The sequence below is a fragment of the Cervus elaphus genome, chromosome 7, assembly GCF_910594005.1.
Source record: "Cervus elaphus chromosome 7, mCerEla1.1, whole genome shotgun sequence".
Lineage (NCBI taxonomy): Eukaryota > Metazoa > Chordata > Mammalia > Artiodactyla > Cervidae > Cervus > Cervus elaphus.
The window spans coordinates 30,182,253-30,199,379 of record NC_057821.1 but is presented as its reverse complement, the minus strand read 5'-3'; the positions used below and the strand labels follow the sequence as shown (position 1 = coordinate 30,199,379).

Sequence of the window (17,127 nt, the reverse complement as noted above, 5' to 3'; positions counted from 1 at the left end):
CGTATTCTTCTCACTAGAGTATGTCAGGAAGCAGTTTGATTCTCTCAGGAATTGCCATGGATGGGTCTGTCTCTATGTTTTGGTGAGTATGAATATTCAGGAAGCAAAAGAAATAAATATTAAAGGTAATGTAAAAAGAAAAGTAAAAGTAAATCAACAGCAATATATAATGAATAACCTATAGTATAGGTAGCTGCTATCATAGACTGTGTACACAATGTGATATTAATTCAAGGGAAATGTACTACTGGAACCAAATATGTATGTGACCACTCTATACTATTAATATAAAATACTCAGATTTAAATTTTTGTTTGAATTAAACTAAGTAGTTATCAAAAGTAATTATGAAAATGGTGTAACTTTCATGTTATATTGATAGTATATTGATGCAGTTAGTATTTATTTTGATTATTAGAAAAGACTAAATAAGTCATAATAATCTTCCAATCTTCTAGTAACATGAATTTGACAAAGTACCTTTTTGTTTGTATCAAAAGTAGAAAAACCTGAGTCAAAGATATATATTATGATGATGAAAAAACTGTATGATACTTAATATTTTTTGTTTAAATAATATAAAAAGTGGATAAGATAATAAATACCTATTATTTACATGATATGAAGGCAAAGGAAAAAGCCTACATAAGAGTAAGTTATCATCTGTTTTTTTAATTGGAGTATAATTTCTTTACAATGTTAGTTTCTGCCTTACAAGGATGTGAATTACTTATGTGTATATACATACCTCCTCCATCGTGAATCTCCCTTCCATACCCACAATTCCACCCTTACCAGTCATGCACAGAATGCCAAACAGAGAATCCTGTGCTATACAGCAGCTTCCCACTAGCTAATTTTGCTACCTGATTCTAAAAAAAAGTTTCAATTCTTCCTCTTTTTTGTGAATATAGCTTTATTCCTCTGTTCAGATTCATATTTCTTTAAAAATTGTTGTGCTTCCTTTAAAAATTGTTGGGCTTCCCTGGTGGCGAAGCTGATAAAGAATCTGCCTGCGATGTGGGAGACCTGAGTTCAATCCCTGGGTTGGGAAGATCCCCTGGAGAAGGGAATAGCTACCCATTTCAGTATTCTGGCCTGGAGGGTTGTATGGACTGTATAGTCCATGGTGTCTTAAAGAGTTGGACATGACTGAGCAACTTTCACACATGCATGCTTAATACACAAAAAGTTGAATATATTTAATGTATGCATTTTGATAAATTTGGAATTGGGCCTATACATATGATACTGCCATCACAAACAATATAAACCATCACCTCCAAAGACTGCTTGTGCTCCATGCATTTTATTTTGTTTATTTGATGAGCACTGGTCATGAGTTTGTACACTTTAAAACTTAAGAGGGCAGAAACCCATTCTTGAAGGTGTATTTTGTCACTATTGATTTCTGAGTGGAAGACAGTTACAATTCTGAAATGAGTTGTCTTTACAGGTCTAAAAGATAAAGAAGTGATCTAAACAGCTCTAAAGAGTCTCTATAGCTAAGTTTTCAACTTAAATATTGAATTTTGTCCTCTAAACAGAAGTTACCATTTTGTCTAAATAAGACTAAGTTAAACAAAGCTTATCTTAACTAATAAAAATGATCAGGGATATTATGTAACATCACAGAATTTTTATTTTTCTTGCTTTGTGTGCATGTTTGTGTCAAATTTAAAAACCTCTTATGGCACATCAGCTACCTATCAGCCAACTTTTAAAGTTGTTTAGAATTATTTTCAAAGTAAATATAGCAAAGTCCATTTGTCTCAAGAACTGGACCAAGCACCAAGATGGTCTGTTCTGTTTCAAAAAAGTAAATCTGTATTGCAGTTAATTCTTGTTCAGGAAAACATATGATCTATCATCCAATAATTTGCTTACACCTTGATTTGCTAGACCAGAAGACATGCCAGAAATATATCTAAATCACTCTTGTTGTTATTACCTATTATGCTGATTTCTGTATTGGCAGGCAGATTCTTTACCACTGCACCACCAGGGAAGCACCATAATGTTGATTTCTAACTGTATTTTAAACACCAAGTAAATGTAATATCCTTTAATTTGCTTTAAAAAATGTGATGTTTTATGACAGAGTTTGAAGTTGAATGTGAGTCCTAGAACTAATTTTGACACTTTCATCTTTTAATGATACAGATTCTAAACCTCAAAAATATACTCACATTGTTGAAATAATCAATTTGCTGCCTATTCTAGAAATACAAATTATTTCTTTCTCATCCTGATTCTTGCACAGTTTCAAAAAGCATTCATGGCTGTTCCCATTATGCATGAAATGGTTCCATGTTGTGATTCATTATTAATACCACTATCTTGTTCTCTCACTGATTCAGAAGGCTCATGCTTATGATACATACAAGGAACATTAAGAAATCCATGTGTTTTGCCCATATATTTTATTCATTTTATATTTAATGATACATTCCTTAATTAAAATGATAAAACATTGCACACTTGCTTGTTAGAGTAACAATGGGTTGTTAAAGGATTGTAGCATTTAGATAAATGGAGGTTGATAAACTTGTGGCCTTAGGAAACATCACTACAAACAAAACTAGTGGAGGTGATAGATTTCCAGTTAAGCTATTCAAATCCTAAGAAATTATGCTGTGAAAGTGCTGCACTCAATCTGCCAGCAAATTTGGAAAACTCAGCAGTGGCCACAAGACTGGAAAAGGTCAGTTTTCATTCCAATCCCAAAGAAAGACAATGCCTAAGAATGCTCAAACTACCACACAATTGCACTCATCTCACATGCTAGTAAAGTAATGCTCAAAATTCTCCAAGCCAGGCTTCAGCAGTACATGAACCATGAACTTCCATATGTTCCAGCTGGTTTTAGAAAAGGCAGAGGAACCAGAGATCAAATTGCCAAAATCTGCTGGGTCATCAAAAAAGCAAGAGAGTTCCAGAAAAACATCTATTTCTGCTTTATTGACTATACCAAAGCCTTTGACTGTGTGGATCACAATAAACTGGAAAATTCTGAAAGATATGGGAATACCAGACCACCTGACCTGCCTCTTGAGAAACCTGTATGCAGGTCAGGAAGCAACAGTTAGAACTGGACATGGAACAACAGACTGGTTCCAATTAGGGAAAGGAGTACGTCAAGACTGTATATTGTCACCCTGCTTATTTAACTTATATGCAGAGTACATCATGAGAAACTCTGGGCTGGATGAAGCACATGCTGGAATCAGGAAATATCAATAACCTCAGAAATGCAGATGACACCACCCTTATGGCAGAAAGTGAAGAAGAACTAAAGAGCTTCTTGATGAAAGTGAAAGAGGAGAGTGAAAAAGTTGGCTTAAAGCTTAACATTCAGAAAACTAAGATCATGGCATCTGGTCCCATCACTTTATGGCAAATAGATGGGGAAACAGAGAAAACAGTGGCTGACTTTATTTTTTTGGACTCCAAAATCACTGCAGATGGTGACTACAGCCATGAAATTAAAAGTAATTTTAATGTTACTCCTTGGAAGGAAATTTATGACCAACCTAGACAGCATATTAAAAAGCAGAGACATTACTTTGCCAACAAAGGTCCATCTAGTCAAGGCTATGGTTTTTCCAGTAGTCATGTATGGATGTGAGAGTTGGACTGTAAAGAAAGCTGAGTGCTGAAGAATTGAAGCTTTTGAACTGTGGTGTTGGAGGAGACTCTTGAGAGTCCCTTGGACTGGAAGGAGATCCAACCAGTCCATCCTAAAGGACATCAGTCCTGAGTGTTCATTGGAAGGACTGATGTTGAAGCTGAAACTCCAGTACTTTGGCCACCTGTTGCAAAGAGCTGACTCATTTGAAAATACCCTGATGCTGGGCAAGATTGAAGGCAGGAGAAGGGGACTTCAGAGGATGAGATGGTTGGATGGCATCACCGACTCAATGGACATGAGTTTGGGTGAACTCTGGGAGTTGGTGATGGACAGGGAGACCTGGCATGCTGTGGTCGCATGTGGCATGGGGTTTCAAAGAGTTGGACACAACTGAGCGACTGAACTGAACTGAACTGAAACTTGTGAGATAAATTCATGGTTGGTCGAAGGTGTAGAGTGCCTCACACTGAATGCACAGTGGCACCTTGCTGCCCACTTAGATGTGGCAAATCTTGCAGAGAGTGATGAAATGTTTCTTAGGTGCCAAGGGCATAGGGGAGCTTCCCAGTTGACGCCAGTGGTAAAGAAACGACCGGCCAATGCAGGCGATGTAAGAGGTGTGAGTTCGATCCCTGGGTTGGGAACATCCCTTGGAGGCTGGCAGGGCAATCCACTCTAGTGTTCTTGCCTGCAGAGTACCATGGACAGAGGAGCATGATGGGCTACAATCCATAGGGTTGGAAAGAGTCAGACATGACTAAAGTGACTTCGTACGCACATACTCATAGGAAGTCCAGTGATGAATGCCGCCATGCTATTTTATGATTAGCTTGAACTGATTAGTTTATATTATAGTTTACAGTACTTTCATTTTTTAGTGTTTAACAGCCACTATTTCAGTATGTATCAAACAAAATAGAATGATTTTTTTAAAATACATTTCCACAGAATGCCCTTACTGGTGTGTATTAGCCAAGTTTCACCCTTGCCTAAGAATATGAGAAACATGACATATTTTGCAAGAAGAACATCTATTAATAACATGATGTGGGAAAGTATGAGACAAGACTGAGTTATTAAAGAAACCTCTATATACCTACTAAATGGGTAAATAATTTCATCTGATGTCTGCCAACTATCACTTGAAAGTGAAAATGCTCCTCATCAGATTGCCCAGTGCCCCCTTTACATCCTTATTCCTCAGAGTGTAGATGAAAGGATTGAGTGTAGGAGTCACCACTCCATAGAAGAGAGCCATGAACTTGGGCTGGTCCCTTGAGATGGAGGAGGGGGGCTGAAGGTACATGCTAATGGCTGGGCCATAAAATAAGAAAACTACTATGAGATGGGAGGAACATGTCCCAAAGGCTTTTTTCCTTCCCTCTGAAGATTTAATCTTAAATACAGCATGTCCAATACAAGCATAGGAAATAAGAATTAAGCATAGTGGCACAGCTAGGAAAAAAATGCATACCACAGAGAGTGTGAGCTCATTAGCACCCTTTTCTCCACAGGCAGTCTTTATCAGAACAGGCATCTCACACAGCAAGTGGTCCAGGGTATTGCGGCCACACAGTGGTAACTGTAATGTGATGGTGGCCTCTGAGACAGCATAGGTCATTCCACTCAGCCACACGGTGGCCGCTAATAAGATACAGACGTGCTGATTCATGATGAGGGTGTAGTGTAGAGGCTTGCAGATGGCCAAGTAGCGATCAAAAGACATAACAGCCAAAAGCAGACATTCTGTGCCCCCCATTATGTGGAAGAAATAAAGCTGAACTGCACACCCCATATAGCTGATAGTCTTCTTAGACGTTCCCAGGTTAAAGAGCATCTGAGGGACAATGCTTGTGGTGTAGCACATGTCCAAAAAGGAGAGGTTGGTGAGGAAGAAATACATGGGGCTGTGCAGACGGGGTTCTAATTTGGACACCAGAATGATGGCTATGTTTCCCATCATGGCCATGGGGTATGTTATAAGCAGAATAATGAATACAGGAAGCTCAAGCCAAGGACGGTCAGTAAAGCCTAGTAGAATAAACTCGTTGGGATGGCTTTTGTTAATTAGTTCCATTATCTTCAATTTGTTTCACCTATAGCAGGGAAGTAGCAAAAAGGTAGAAAAATTTTGAGAAATGATTAAACACAGTTTTGTATCTCGCACAATTAAGCATCCAGTCATAGGAAGTTGAGCACAGTAACTAACTGGAAAAAAGTCAAAGTGAAGTTGCTCAGTTGTGTGTGACTCTTTGCGACCCCATGAACTGTAGCCTACCAGGATCCTCCATCCATGGGATTTTCCGGGCAAGAGTACTGGAGTGGGTTGCCATTTCCTTCTCCAGGGGATCTTCCCAACCCAGGGATTGAACTCAGGTCTCCCACATTGTAGGCAGATGCTTTACCATCTGAACTGGAGGAGAGGACTTATGAAATGAATGTGACATTAGGTGACTTAATTTCTTTTCAACAGTCTACAAAATAAAGGTAACCTTTAGTAAACCTTAAGTAATCTAACCTTTTTGAAATTGAATTTTCTTGTGTGTATAATAAAGATACAGTAACTATATCCTTGGGCTATGGTGAGGGTTAAATGTCAAGTAGAAATGACTGTGCTTCAGATTTTCCAAAGGAATGCTTTTCATACTATGTTTGCATACTTGTCAGCTGAAGATGCAGTTAAAATGAAGTTTATTGGTTCCTATATTCAAATGTCTAGTAGAGTAGATGTGGCATGGGACCTAGGAATCAGATAGTTCCTTTTCAGAATCACTGCTGCAAGGTATTACTGAAATATTAAGACTAAAGCTGTTAGCTATAGCTATAGCTATAGCACAAGAAGGAGGTGGAGAAAACCCTGCACTTAAGCATCATCAAGGTAGCCTTGTTCAGATACAAGTATATTATTATAGTTGAAGAGTTACATCATCCTCACAGGAACTGACAAGGCAGGTTTTATTCAAATCCATCATACTAATTTATAATTGAAAAAGAAATTTAAACATTTTTGTGCCAGTGTCCTGAAATATAAATGGAGAGGATTTAGCTGTGACATGTTTTCCTGTACTCAGAATTTTGTTTTGGAATGTAAATTTTCTTGCACAACTACTTCATTTAAATTGGGCAATTCGCTATGGAATACAGTGTAGAGATTTCTTAAAAAACTGGAAATAGAACTGCCATATGACCCAGCAATCCCACTGCTGGGCAAACACACCGAAGAAACCAGAACTGAAAGAGACACGTGTACCCCAATGTTCAATGCAGCACTGTTTATAATAGCCAGGACGTGGAAGCAACCTAGATGCCCATCAGCAGATGAATGGATAAGGAAGCTGTGGTACATATACACCATGGAATATTACTCAGCCATTAAAAAGAATGCATTTGAATCAGTTCTAATGAGATGGATGAAACTGGAGCCCATTATACAGAGTGAAGGAAGCCAGAAAGATAAAGAACATTACAGTATACTAACACATATATATGGAATTTAGAAAGATGGTAATGATAACCCTATATGCAAAACAGAGAAAGAGACACAGAAGTACAGAACAGACTTTTGGACCCTGTGGGAGAAGGCGAGGGTGGGATGTTTCAAGAGAACAGCATCGAAACATGTATATTATCTATGGTGAAACAGATCACCAGCCCAGGTTGGATGCATGAGACAAGTGCTCGGGCCTGGTGCACTGGGAAGACCCAGAGGGAATGGGTAGAGAGGGAGGCGGGAGTGGGGATCGGGATGGGGAACACATGTAAATCCATGGCTGATTCATGTCAATGTATGAGAAAAACCACTACAATATTGTAAAGTAATTAGCCTCCAACTAATAAAAAATAAATGAAAAAAAAACTGGGCAATTGGTTTTTCATGTTAAAGTTTAGTCATCTATCTTGCAGGAATTTTTCTTTATTGAGTGGGCTTATCCTTTTGTACATATGAATTTGGATAGTTATCAGTGACTTAGCTAACTGTCAGTCAGTTGCTCAGTTGTGTCCTACTATTTGTGACTGCAGCACACCAGGCTTCCCTGTCCATCACCAACTCCCGGAGTTTATTCAAACTCATGTCAGTGATGCCATCCAACCATCTCATCCTCTGTCGTCCCGTTTTTCTCCTGCCTTCAATCTTTCCCAGCATCAGGGTCTTTTCAAATGAGTCAGTTCTTCGCATCAGATGGCCAAAGTATTGGAGTTTCAGCTTCAGCATCAGTCCTTCCAAGGACTATTCAGGACTGATTTCCTTTAGAATTGACTGGGTGGATTTCCTTGCAGTCCAAGAACTCCAAGAGTCTTCTCCAGCACCACAGTTCAAAAGCATCAATTCTTCAGTGCTCAGCTCTTTTTTATAGTCCAACTCTCATATCCATACATGACTACTGGAAAAACCATAGCTTTGACTAGACAGACCTTTGTTGGCAAAGTAGCTACAAATCCAATCTTTATGTCTAGGGAACTGGATCAGGAGGAAAATCTTTACTGCTATTCAGGATAGGAGACTTACCAGTTTAGGGGTAACAGATTACATTTGTAGGGTACAGAGCAGAGTTTTCACATTCACTAGTTCATCAAATCCTCAAAGCCATTCTGGGAAGTGTCACATAAGGTTACTCAGGGCCAAGATATCACCATGGCTCTTTGCTTTCACACTACCCCAGGTCAGGTGTGTGAAATACATTAATAAAATAATAATTCCAACTAATCCTTAATGAGTGCTGTGTGTCAGACAACACAGGAAGCATTTTACATCCATTCACTCATTTAGTATCTATCCCTAAACCTCATGACAAAGGAAATATTAGTATCCATATTTTAAGATATTATTAATCATTTATCCCTATTGTAGCCTAACAACTATGAATGTTCTAAAGATCAAAAAGCAATCAATTTCTTCAATCAGGTAGGAGATAATGAGAGTAAAAATTCAAATTTAAAGATTCCAAAACTGTATGTTTAAGTGCTATAATCCTATCCTAGATCTATTTCCAGTCTTTTCCATGTGATTCTCATGATATTTCTTTACTTTTAAATCTCAAATATCATGACATTTTTATCCAACTTTTGAAGTACTTCCAGTGATTTTTCCATCACTGTTTAACCACATAGGGATCTCTTTATCTGTGAAGGTTTAATGTCCACTAAATTTTATTATAGTATATCTTTTACTATATAATTTTCATTACACAGTATTTTATTTATATTTGTAGTGACTTTAAAGTTATATGTGGAAAAAGATTATTGAAGAAAGAAAATTTTTATCTGATTTCAAAACATCTGGATCAATCATGTAGACAAGTTGATCTGCCAGATTTTTACTACATATTAAAAATGTTCACATAATTGAATACAAACTACACATTTAATTCAGGTATTTAATATTTGTCAGATTTAGTGTTTATTGGGCTTCCCTCGTGGCTCAGATGGTAAAGAGTCTGCTTGTAGTGCAGGAGACCCAGGATTCATCCCTGGGTTGGGAAGATCCAGTAGAGAAGGAAACAGCAGCCCACTCCAGTGGGCTGGAAAATCCCATGGATGGAGGAGCCTGGCAGGCTACAGTCCATATGGTTGCAAAGAGTCAGACACGACTGAGTGACTTCACTTTCACACTTTTAAAGTGTTTATTAAAATGTACATGTTTTTAATGTAGATTCAAATGAGAGAATGAGTTTGATTACAGAGAAAAATCTAGTTTCCTTCTACAACACCAAACTAGTTATTTCCAGTGTTTAAAGAAGGTGCTCAGAATTGAAATGCTTTCTGGTTTTCCTTCGAATATTTGGCACTATGATGTACACACATTTCAACCTTCCCTAAGAATGGGTAGATTTTAAAACAAGAGTCTTTTTACTTACCCTTATTTTGATAAATATCATTTAAGAAAAAGAAGTGTGAGACATCAAGGAATGCATTTAATTTTTTTCAAATTTTCAGAGAAGGATGAGAAACTGGAGTATGCAAATGAGTATTTAAGAAATATCTTCAGATGTGTGAATTTTCCATTTGATAAAAAGCTGCCACAAAGAAAAAAGCCCAGCTTAGGAAGACCTTAGTAGATAATATCAAGAGTGTCCTATGGGTGTGCAATTTTATTATATTCCTGAGACCCTTGGGCATTATTTTCAAACAGCCCATTTATGGTTATCTCAGATGAGTTAGCAGACAATGTTCCTTGGGACAGAGTTCTCTATGGGAATGCTCCTTATGTATGTTTGTTTACCTCCTGAGTGGAGGTTTGTATTAAACCTCCTCTATTGTTAGGTTTGTTTTAAAATAGACTCATTTGATTTCCCAACATACTGGAAACTAATTTTATTTTATTCATTTATTTTCCTTTTTAAATATGTTTAATTTTCATGATTTTTAAAATTGAAGTATAAATGACATATATTACATTATTTTCAGGTGTACAATATGATGATTTGACATTTGTATACATTTTGATCACAGTAATTATAATTACCATTGATCATTATACAAAGTTACAATTTTTTCTTTGTGATGAGATCTTTTAAGATTTATTTTCTTAGTAATTTTCAAATTTGCAGTGTAATGTTATTGACCATATTTACAGTGTTGTACATTACATCCTCATGACTAATTTATTTTATAGCTGGAAATTAACCTGTTGATTCCCTTCACCCTCTTTCCCACCTTTCAACCCTCATCCTTTCTGGCAAACACCAGTCCTTTTTCTATAAATTCTGTTTTGTTTGTTCATTTGCTTTTTAAAAAATATTCCACAAACAGTATGTGTCTTTGTTTGTGTGACTTATTTTCTTAGTATAACTTTCTCAATGTCCGTCTGTGTTGTTACAAATGGCAAGATTTCATTCTTTTCTTATGGCTGGGTAGAGTTGTGTTGTGTATATGATACTACGTCTTCTTTATCCATTTTTCCGTTGATGGACACTTAGGCTGTTTCCATATCTTGGCCATTGTAAATAAGGCTGCAATGAACATATAGGTGCATATATCTTTTTGAATTAGTATTTTCATCTTCTCCAGATATACACCAAGAATTGGAATTGCTGGATTATATAATAACTCTACTTTCAATTCTTGAAGGAATCTCCATGTGATTTCCATAGTGTCTTCACCAATTTCCTTTCCCATGAGCTGTGCATATGTTCTTTTTTCTTTACATTCTTGCAAACACTTATTATTTCTTGTTCTTTTGATAAAAGCCACTGTGACAAATATGAGGTGATACTTTTGGTTTTGATTAGCATTTCTCTAATAATTAGTCATGTTGAACATCTTTTCACGTGTTTGTTGGCCATCTGTATGTCTTCTTCAAAAAATTGTCTATTTATAACTTTTATTTGTTTTCAGTTGGATTGTTTGTTGTTTTGTTGTTGACTTATATGGGTTCTTTATTTTGGATATTGTTTTTATAAATTTTTGTATATAATGATTTGTAAATATCTTTTCCCATTCTCTAGGTTGCCTTTTTTATTCTGTTCATGGTTTCCTTCACTGTGAAGAAGCTTCTATGTTTGATGCAGACTCATTGGATTATTTTTGCTTTTCTTGCCATTGCTTTTGGGGTTAGATCCAAAGAACTATTGCCTGGAGTGATGTCAAGGAGCTTCCTGTCTACATTGTCTTCTGTGAGTTTTATGAGTTTTCATCTCATATTGGAGTCTTTAATCCAGTTTGAGTTAATTTTGTGTACAGTGTCAGGTAGCAGCCCAGTTTCCTGTGTACAAATTGTGTACAAAATCTACAAAAAAGATCTTAGTGACCCTTGTAACCACGATGGTGTAATCACTCACCTAGAGCCAGATATCCTGGAGTATGAAGCCAAGTGGGCCTTAGGAAGCATCACTATGAACAAAGCCAGTGGAGGTGATAGAATTCCAGGTGAGCTATTTCAAATCCTAAAAGATGATGCTGTTGAAAAATGCTGCACTCAATATGCCAGCAAATTTGGAAAACTCAGCAGTGGCCACAAGACTGGAAAAGGTCAGTTTTCACTCCAATCCCAAAGAAAGACAATGCCGAAGAATGCTCAAACTACCACACAATTGCACTCATCTCACATGCTAGCAAAGTAATGCTCAAACTTCTCCAAGCTAGACTTCAACAGTACATGAACTGAGAACTTCCGGATGTTCAAGCTGGATTTAAAAGAGGTGGAGGAAGCAGAGATCAAATTCCAACATTTGTTGGATCATAGAAAAAGCAAGAGAATTCCAGAAAAATATTTACTCCTGCTTCATTGACTATGCTAAAGCCTTTGACTGTGTGGATCACACAAACTGTGGAAAATTCTTCAAGAGATGGGAATACCAGACCACTTTACCTGCCTCCTGAGAAACCTGTATGCAGGTCAAGAAGCAACAGTTAAACCGGCCATGGAACAATGGACTCGTTCCAAATTAGAAAAGGAGTATGTCAAGGTATTGTCACCCTGTTTATTTAACTTATATGTAGAGTATATCATGTGAAATGCTGAGCTGGGTGGAGCACAAGCTGGAATCAAGATTGCTGGGAGAAATATCAACAACCTCAGATAGGCAGATGACACCATCCTTATGACAGAAAGTGCAGAGGAACTAAAGAACCTCTGATGAAAGTGAAAGAGGAGAGTGAAAAGTTGGCTTAAAGCTCAACATTCAGAAAATGAAGATGATGGCATCCGGTCCCATCACTTCATGGCAAGTAGATGGGGAAACAATGGAAACAGTGACAAGCTTTATTTTCTTGGGCTCCAAAATCACTGTAGATGGTGGCTGCAGGCTTGAAATTAGAAGACACTAGCTCCTTGGAAGAAAAGCTATGACAAACCCAGACAGCATATTAAAAAGCAGAGATGTTACTGCCTTTAAAGGTCTGTCTAGTCAAAGCTACGGTTTTTCCAGTCATCATGTATGGATGTGAGAGTTGGACTATAAAGAAAGCTGAGTGCCGAAGAATTGATGCTTTTGAACTGTGGTGTTGGAGAAAACTCTTGAGAGGCCCTTGGACTGCAAGGAGATCCAACCAGTCCATCCTAAAGGAAATCTGTCCTGAATGTTTATTGGAAGAACTTATGCTAAAGCTGAAGCTCCAATACTTTGGCCACCTGATGTGAAGAAATGACTCATTTGAAAAGACCCTGATGCTGGAAAAGTTTGAAGGCAGTAGGAGATGGGGATGACAAAGTTTGAGATGGTTGGATGGCATCACCAACTCAATGGACATGAGTTTGAGTAAGCTCTGGGAGTGACTCACAGGGAAGCCTGGCATGCTGCAGTCCATGGGGTCATGAAGAGTCAGACATGAATGAGTGATGGAACTGAACTTCCAATTTTTACAACACCATTTGTTGAAGAGACTGTCCTTTACCACATCATTATTGCCTTTTTGTGATAAATTAATCAACCATATGTGGGTGGGTTTGTTTATGGGCTCTCTATTTTGTTACATTGATTACTATGTCTTTTTTAATGCCAGTACCATACTGTTTTGTTTTCTGTTGATTCTTAATATAGTTTGAGATCAGGGAGAATGATGCCTCTGGATTTGGTCTTCTTTCTTTAAGATTTCTTTGACTATTTAGGAACCTTTATAGTTCCATAAAAAGATTTAAAATTATTTGGTCTAATGCTGTGTAAAATGCCATTTGAATTTGATAAGGAATTCTTTGAATCTGTATATTGTTCTGGGTAGTATGGATATTTAAATTAACTCCATCAATCTGTGGAATATATTTCCATTTATTTGTATGTCCTTCCATTCCTTTTTCAGTGTCTTGTAGTTTTCAATGTACTGATCTTTCACTTCTTTGGTTAAATTCATTTTTAGGTATTTTATTATTTTCAATGCAATTGTATATGGGATTGTTTTCTCAATTTTTCTTTCAAATAGCTGTTAAGCAACAATTTAAAATAAGATATCATCAGAGTAAAGCTAGTTTGAGTAAATGACTCTAGAGGATTTAAATGTGAGTTCCTTAAATACCTTATTTTGTTTATTTGTAGAATATCTCACATAAGACTTAATATTTCTGACCATACAATGAAAGGGCATAAAAATGAGTTGGCAAGAAAAGGAAAAAAAAAAACACCCATAATTGGTGTTTTCAGTGAGAAGGAATAAAGTGACATTAAAAAATTCTTTAGAACATTTAACTTTTCTAATATAAGGACTCAAGACAGTCTCTCTTTCAAGTTCTCACTGTCTTTCTCTTAATCTCTCACTTACACATAATAGTAGTCAGATTTGTATATATGCCTTAAGATTTAAAAGTTACACTCATAGATTCCTTAGAAAACTAGGAATAAAACTACCATATGACTCAGCAATCCCACTCCTAGGCATATACCCTGAGGAAACCGAAATTGAAAAAGACACATGTACCCCAATGTTCACTGCAGCACTCTTTACAATAGCTAGAACAAGGAAGCAACTTAGACGTCCATTGACAGATGAATGGATAAAGAAGTTGTGGTACTTTTACACAATTGAATATTACTCAGCCATAAAAGAAATGCATTTGAGTCAGTTCTAATGAAGTGATGAACCTAGAGTCTATTATACAGAGTGAAGTAAGTCAGAAAGAGAAAGATAAATATTGTATACTAACACATATATATGGAATCTAGAAAGATGGTACCAAAGAATTTATTTGAGGGCAGAGATGGAGAAACAGACATAGAAAACAGACTTATGGACATGGGCAGAGGAGAGGAGAGGGTGAGATGTATGGAGAGAATAATATGGAAACTTATATTACCATATGTAAAATAGATAGCCCTGGGAATTTGCTTTATGTCTCAAGGAACTCAAACAGTGGCTCTGTATCAGCATAGAGGGATGGGCTAGGGAGGGAGATCTGAGGGAGTTTCAAGAGGGAGGAGACATATGTATACCTATGGCTGATTCATGTAGAGGTTTGACAGAAAACAATGAAATTCTGTAAAGCAATTATCTTTCAATTAAAAAATAAATAAATTAAAAAAATTAAATTCTTACATAGAAAAAAAAGTTTCACTCATATCCATGAGTATATTATATATTTTGAAAAAAGCATATCTAAATGTACTGAGTAACAGCTATAAACAGATATATCTCTCTTTGAACATTCTCTTTCCATGGCTTATAATCCCACTATCCTTTCCCTAAATGTAGCCACTAGTATAAAGTGAATCATATGTTTGTTCCACTTTACAAGTGTGATGGGTGGGTATATTTCATGCCTCTTCTGTCCAGATCCCCTCTTTATTGCATTAGGTATGTAGAAGGACGTGCACTAATCTTCTCCTGTGAGAACTCCAAAATTACAACTTGTTGCTGAACAACCATCAACAGGACAATGTTGGATCCCACCAAAAAAAGATACCCCATGTACAAGGGCAAAGAAGAAGCCCCAGCAAGATGGTAGGAGGGGCAAAATCGTGTTTAGAATCAAACCCCATACCTGCCAGAAATGCTTGGAGGGCTCAAACAAAATCTAGTGCACACCAGAACCCACAGAGAATGAGCCAGACCTGCCTTTGAGTGTCTCCTGTGGAGGTATGGGTCAGCAGTGACCTGCTGCAGGGGCAGGGGCTCTAGGTGCAGCAGACCTGGTTATGGCATAAACCCTCTTGAAGGATGTCACCATTAACCCAAAATAGAGCCACCAGAACTTACACAGGACTGGGGAAACAGACACTTGGAGGACACAAACAAAACCTTGTGTGCATCAGGACTCAGGAGAATGGAGCAGTGACCCCCACAGGAGGACTGACCCACCATTTCCTTGAGTGTCCAGGTGTCTCCAGGGAAGGTGTGGGTCGGTGGTGGCTTGCTGCAGGGTCGGGGGCACTGAGTGAGGCGGGAAATGGCAAACCACTTCAGTATTCTTGACTTAAGAACCCATGAAGAGTATGAAAAGGCAAAAAGATAGAACACTGAAAGCTGAACTCCCCAAGTTGGTAGGTGCTAATATGCTACTGGAGAACAGTGGAGAAGTAACTCCAGAAAGAATGAAGAGACAGAGCCAAAGCAAAAACAACACCCAGTTGTGGATGTGACTGGTGACTGAAGTAAAGTCCGATGTTGTAAAGAACAATACTGATAGGAACCAGGAATGTTAGGTTCATGAATCAAGGAAAATTGGAAGTGGTTAAACAGGAGATGGCAAGAGTGAACATCGATGTTTTAGGAATCAGTGAACTAAAATGGACTGGAATGGGTGAATTTAACTCAGATGACCATTATATCTACTACTGTGGGCAAGAATCCCTTAGAAGAAATGGAGTAGCCCTCAGAGTCAACAAAAAAGTCTGAATGTCCTTGGATACAATCTCAAAAACAACAGAATGATCTCTGTTCATTTCCAAGGCAAACCATTCATTATCACAGTAACCTAAGTCTATGCCCCAATCAGTAATGCTGAAGAAGCTGTAGTTGAATGGTTCTATGAAGACCTACGAGACCTTCTATCACTAACACCCAAAAAAGATGTCCTTTTCATTATAGGGAACTGGAATGCAAAAGTAGGAAGTCAAGAGTTACCTGGAGTAACAAGCAAATTTGACCTTGGAGTACAGAATGGAGCAGGGCAAAGGCTAATAGAATTTTGCTAAGAGAACACACTGGTCCATAGCAAACACCCTCTTCCAACAGCATAAGACAAGACTCAACACATGGACATCACCAGATGGTCAATACCAAAATCAGACTGACTTTATTCTTTGCAGCCAAAGATGGAGAAGCTTTATATAGTCAGCAAAAACAAGACCAGGAGCTGACTGTGACTCAGATCATGAACTCCTTATTGCCAAATTCAGACTTAAATTGAAGAAAGTAAGGAAAACCACTAGACCATTGAGGCATGACCTAAAATAAATCCCTTATGATTTTACAGTGGAAGTGACAAACAGATTAAAGGGATTAGATCTGATAGAAAAGAGTGTCTGAAGAAATATGGATGGAGGTTCATGACATTGTACAGGAGGCTGTGATCAAGACCATCTCCAAGAAAAAGAAATGCAAAAAGGCAAAATGGTTGTCTGAGAAGGCCTTACAAATAGCTGAGAAAAGAAGAGAAGCAAAAGGCAAGGAGAAAAGGAAAGACAGACCCATTAGAATGCAGAGTTCCAAAGAATAGCAAGGAGAGATAAGAAAGCCTTCCTCAGTGATCAATGCAAAGAAATAGGGGAAAACAATAGAATGGGAAAGACTAGAGAGCTCTTCAAGAAAATTAGAGATACCAAGAGAACATTTCATGCAAAGATGGGCACAATAAAGAACAGAAATGGTGTGGACCTAACAGAAGCAGAAGATATTAAGAAGAGGTGGCAAGAATGCACATAAGAACTATACAAGAAAGATCTTCAAGACCCAGATAACCATGATGGTGTGATCACTCACCAAGAGCCAGAAATCCTGGAATGCAAAGTCAAGTGGGCCTTAGGAAGCATCGCTATGAACAAAGCTGGTAGAGGTGATGGAATTACAGTTGAGTTATTTCAAACCCTAAAAGATGATGCTGTGAAAGTGTTGCACTCAATATGCCAGCA

The 17,127-nt window shown here is 37.6% G+C and overlaps 1 protein-coding gene across 1 annotated transcript; it reads right to left on the bottom strand.

The window, feature by feature from the left end:
• Positions 1-4,769: 4,769 nt before the first annotated feature.
• LOC122697425 (olfactory receptor 2B11-like) lies at positions 4,770-5,708 on the bottom strand. Its single transcript, XM_043908248.1, has one exon. The coding sequence runs from the start codon at positions 5,706-5,708 to the stop codon at positions 4,770-4,772; it is 939 nt and encodes a 312-aa protein (XP_043764183.1).
• Positions 5,709-17,127: the final 11,419 nt, after the last annotated feature.

Coding starts and splice junctions, on each gene's coding strand:
- LOC122697425 (XM_043908248.1), bottom strand. CDS start 5,708: ATGGAACTAATTAACAAAAGCCATCCCAACGAGTTTATTCTACTAGGC.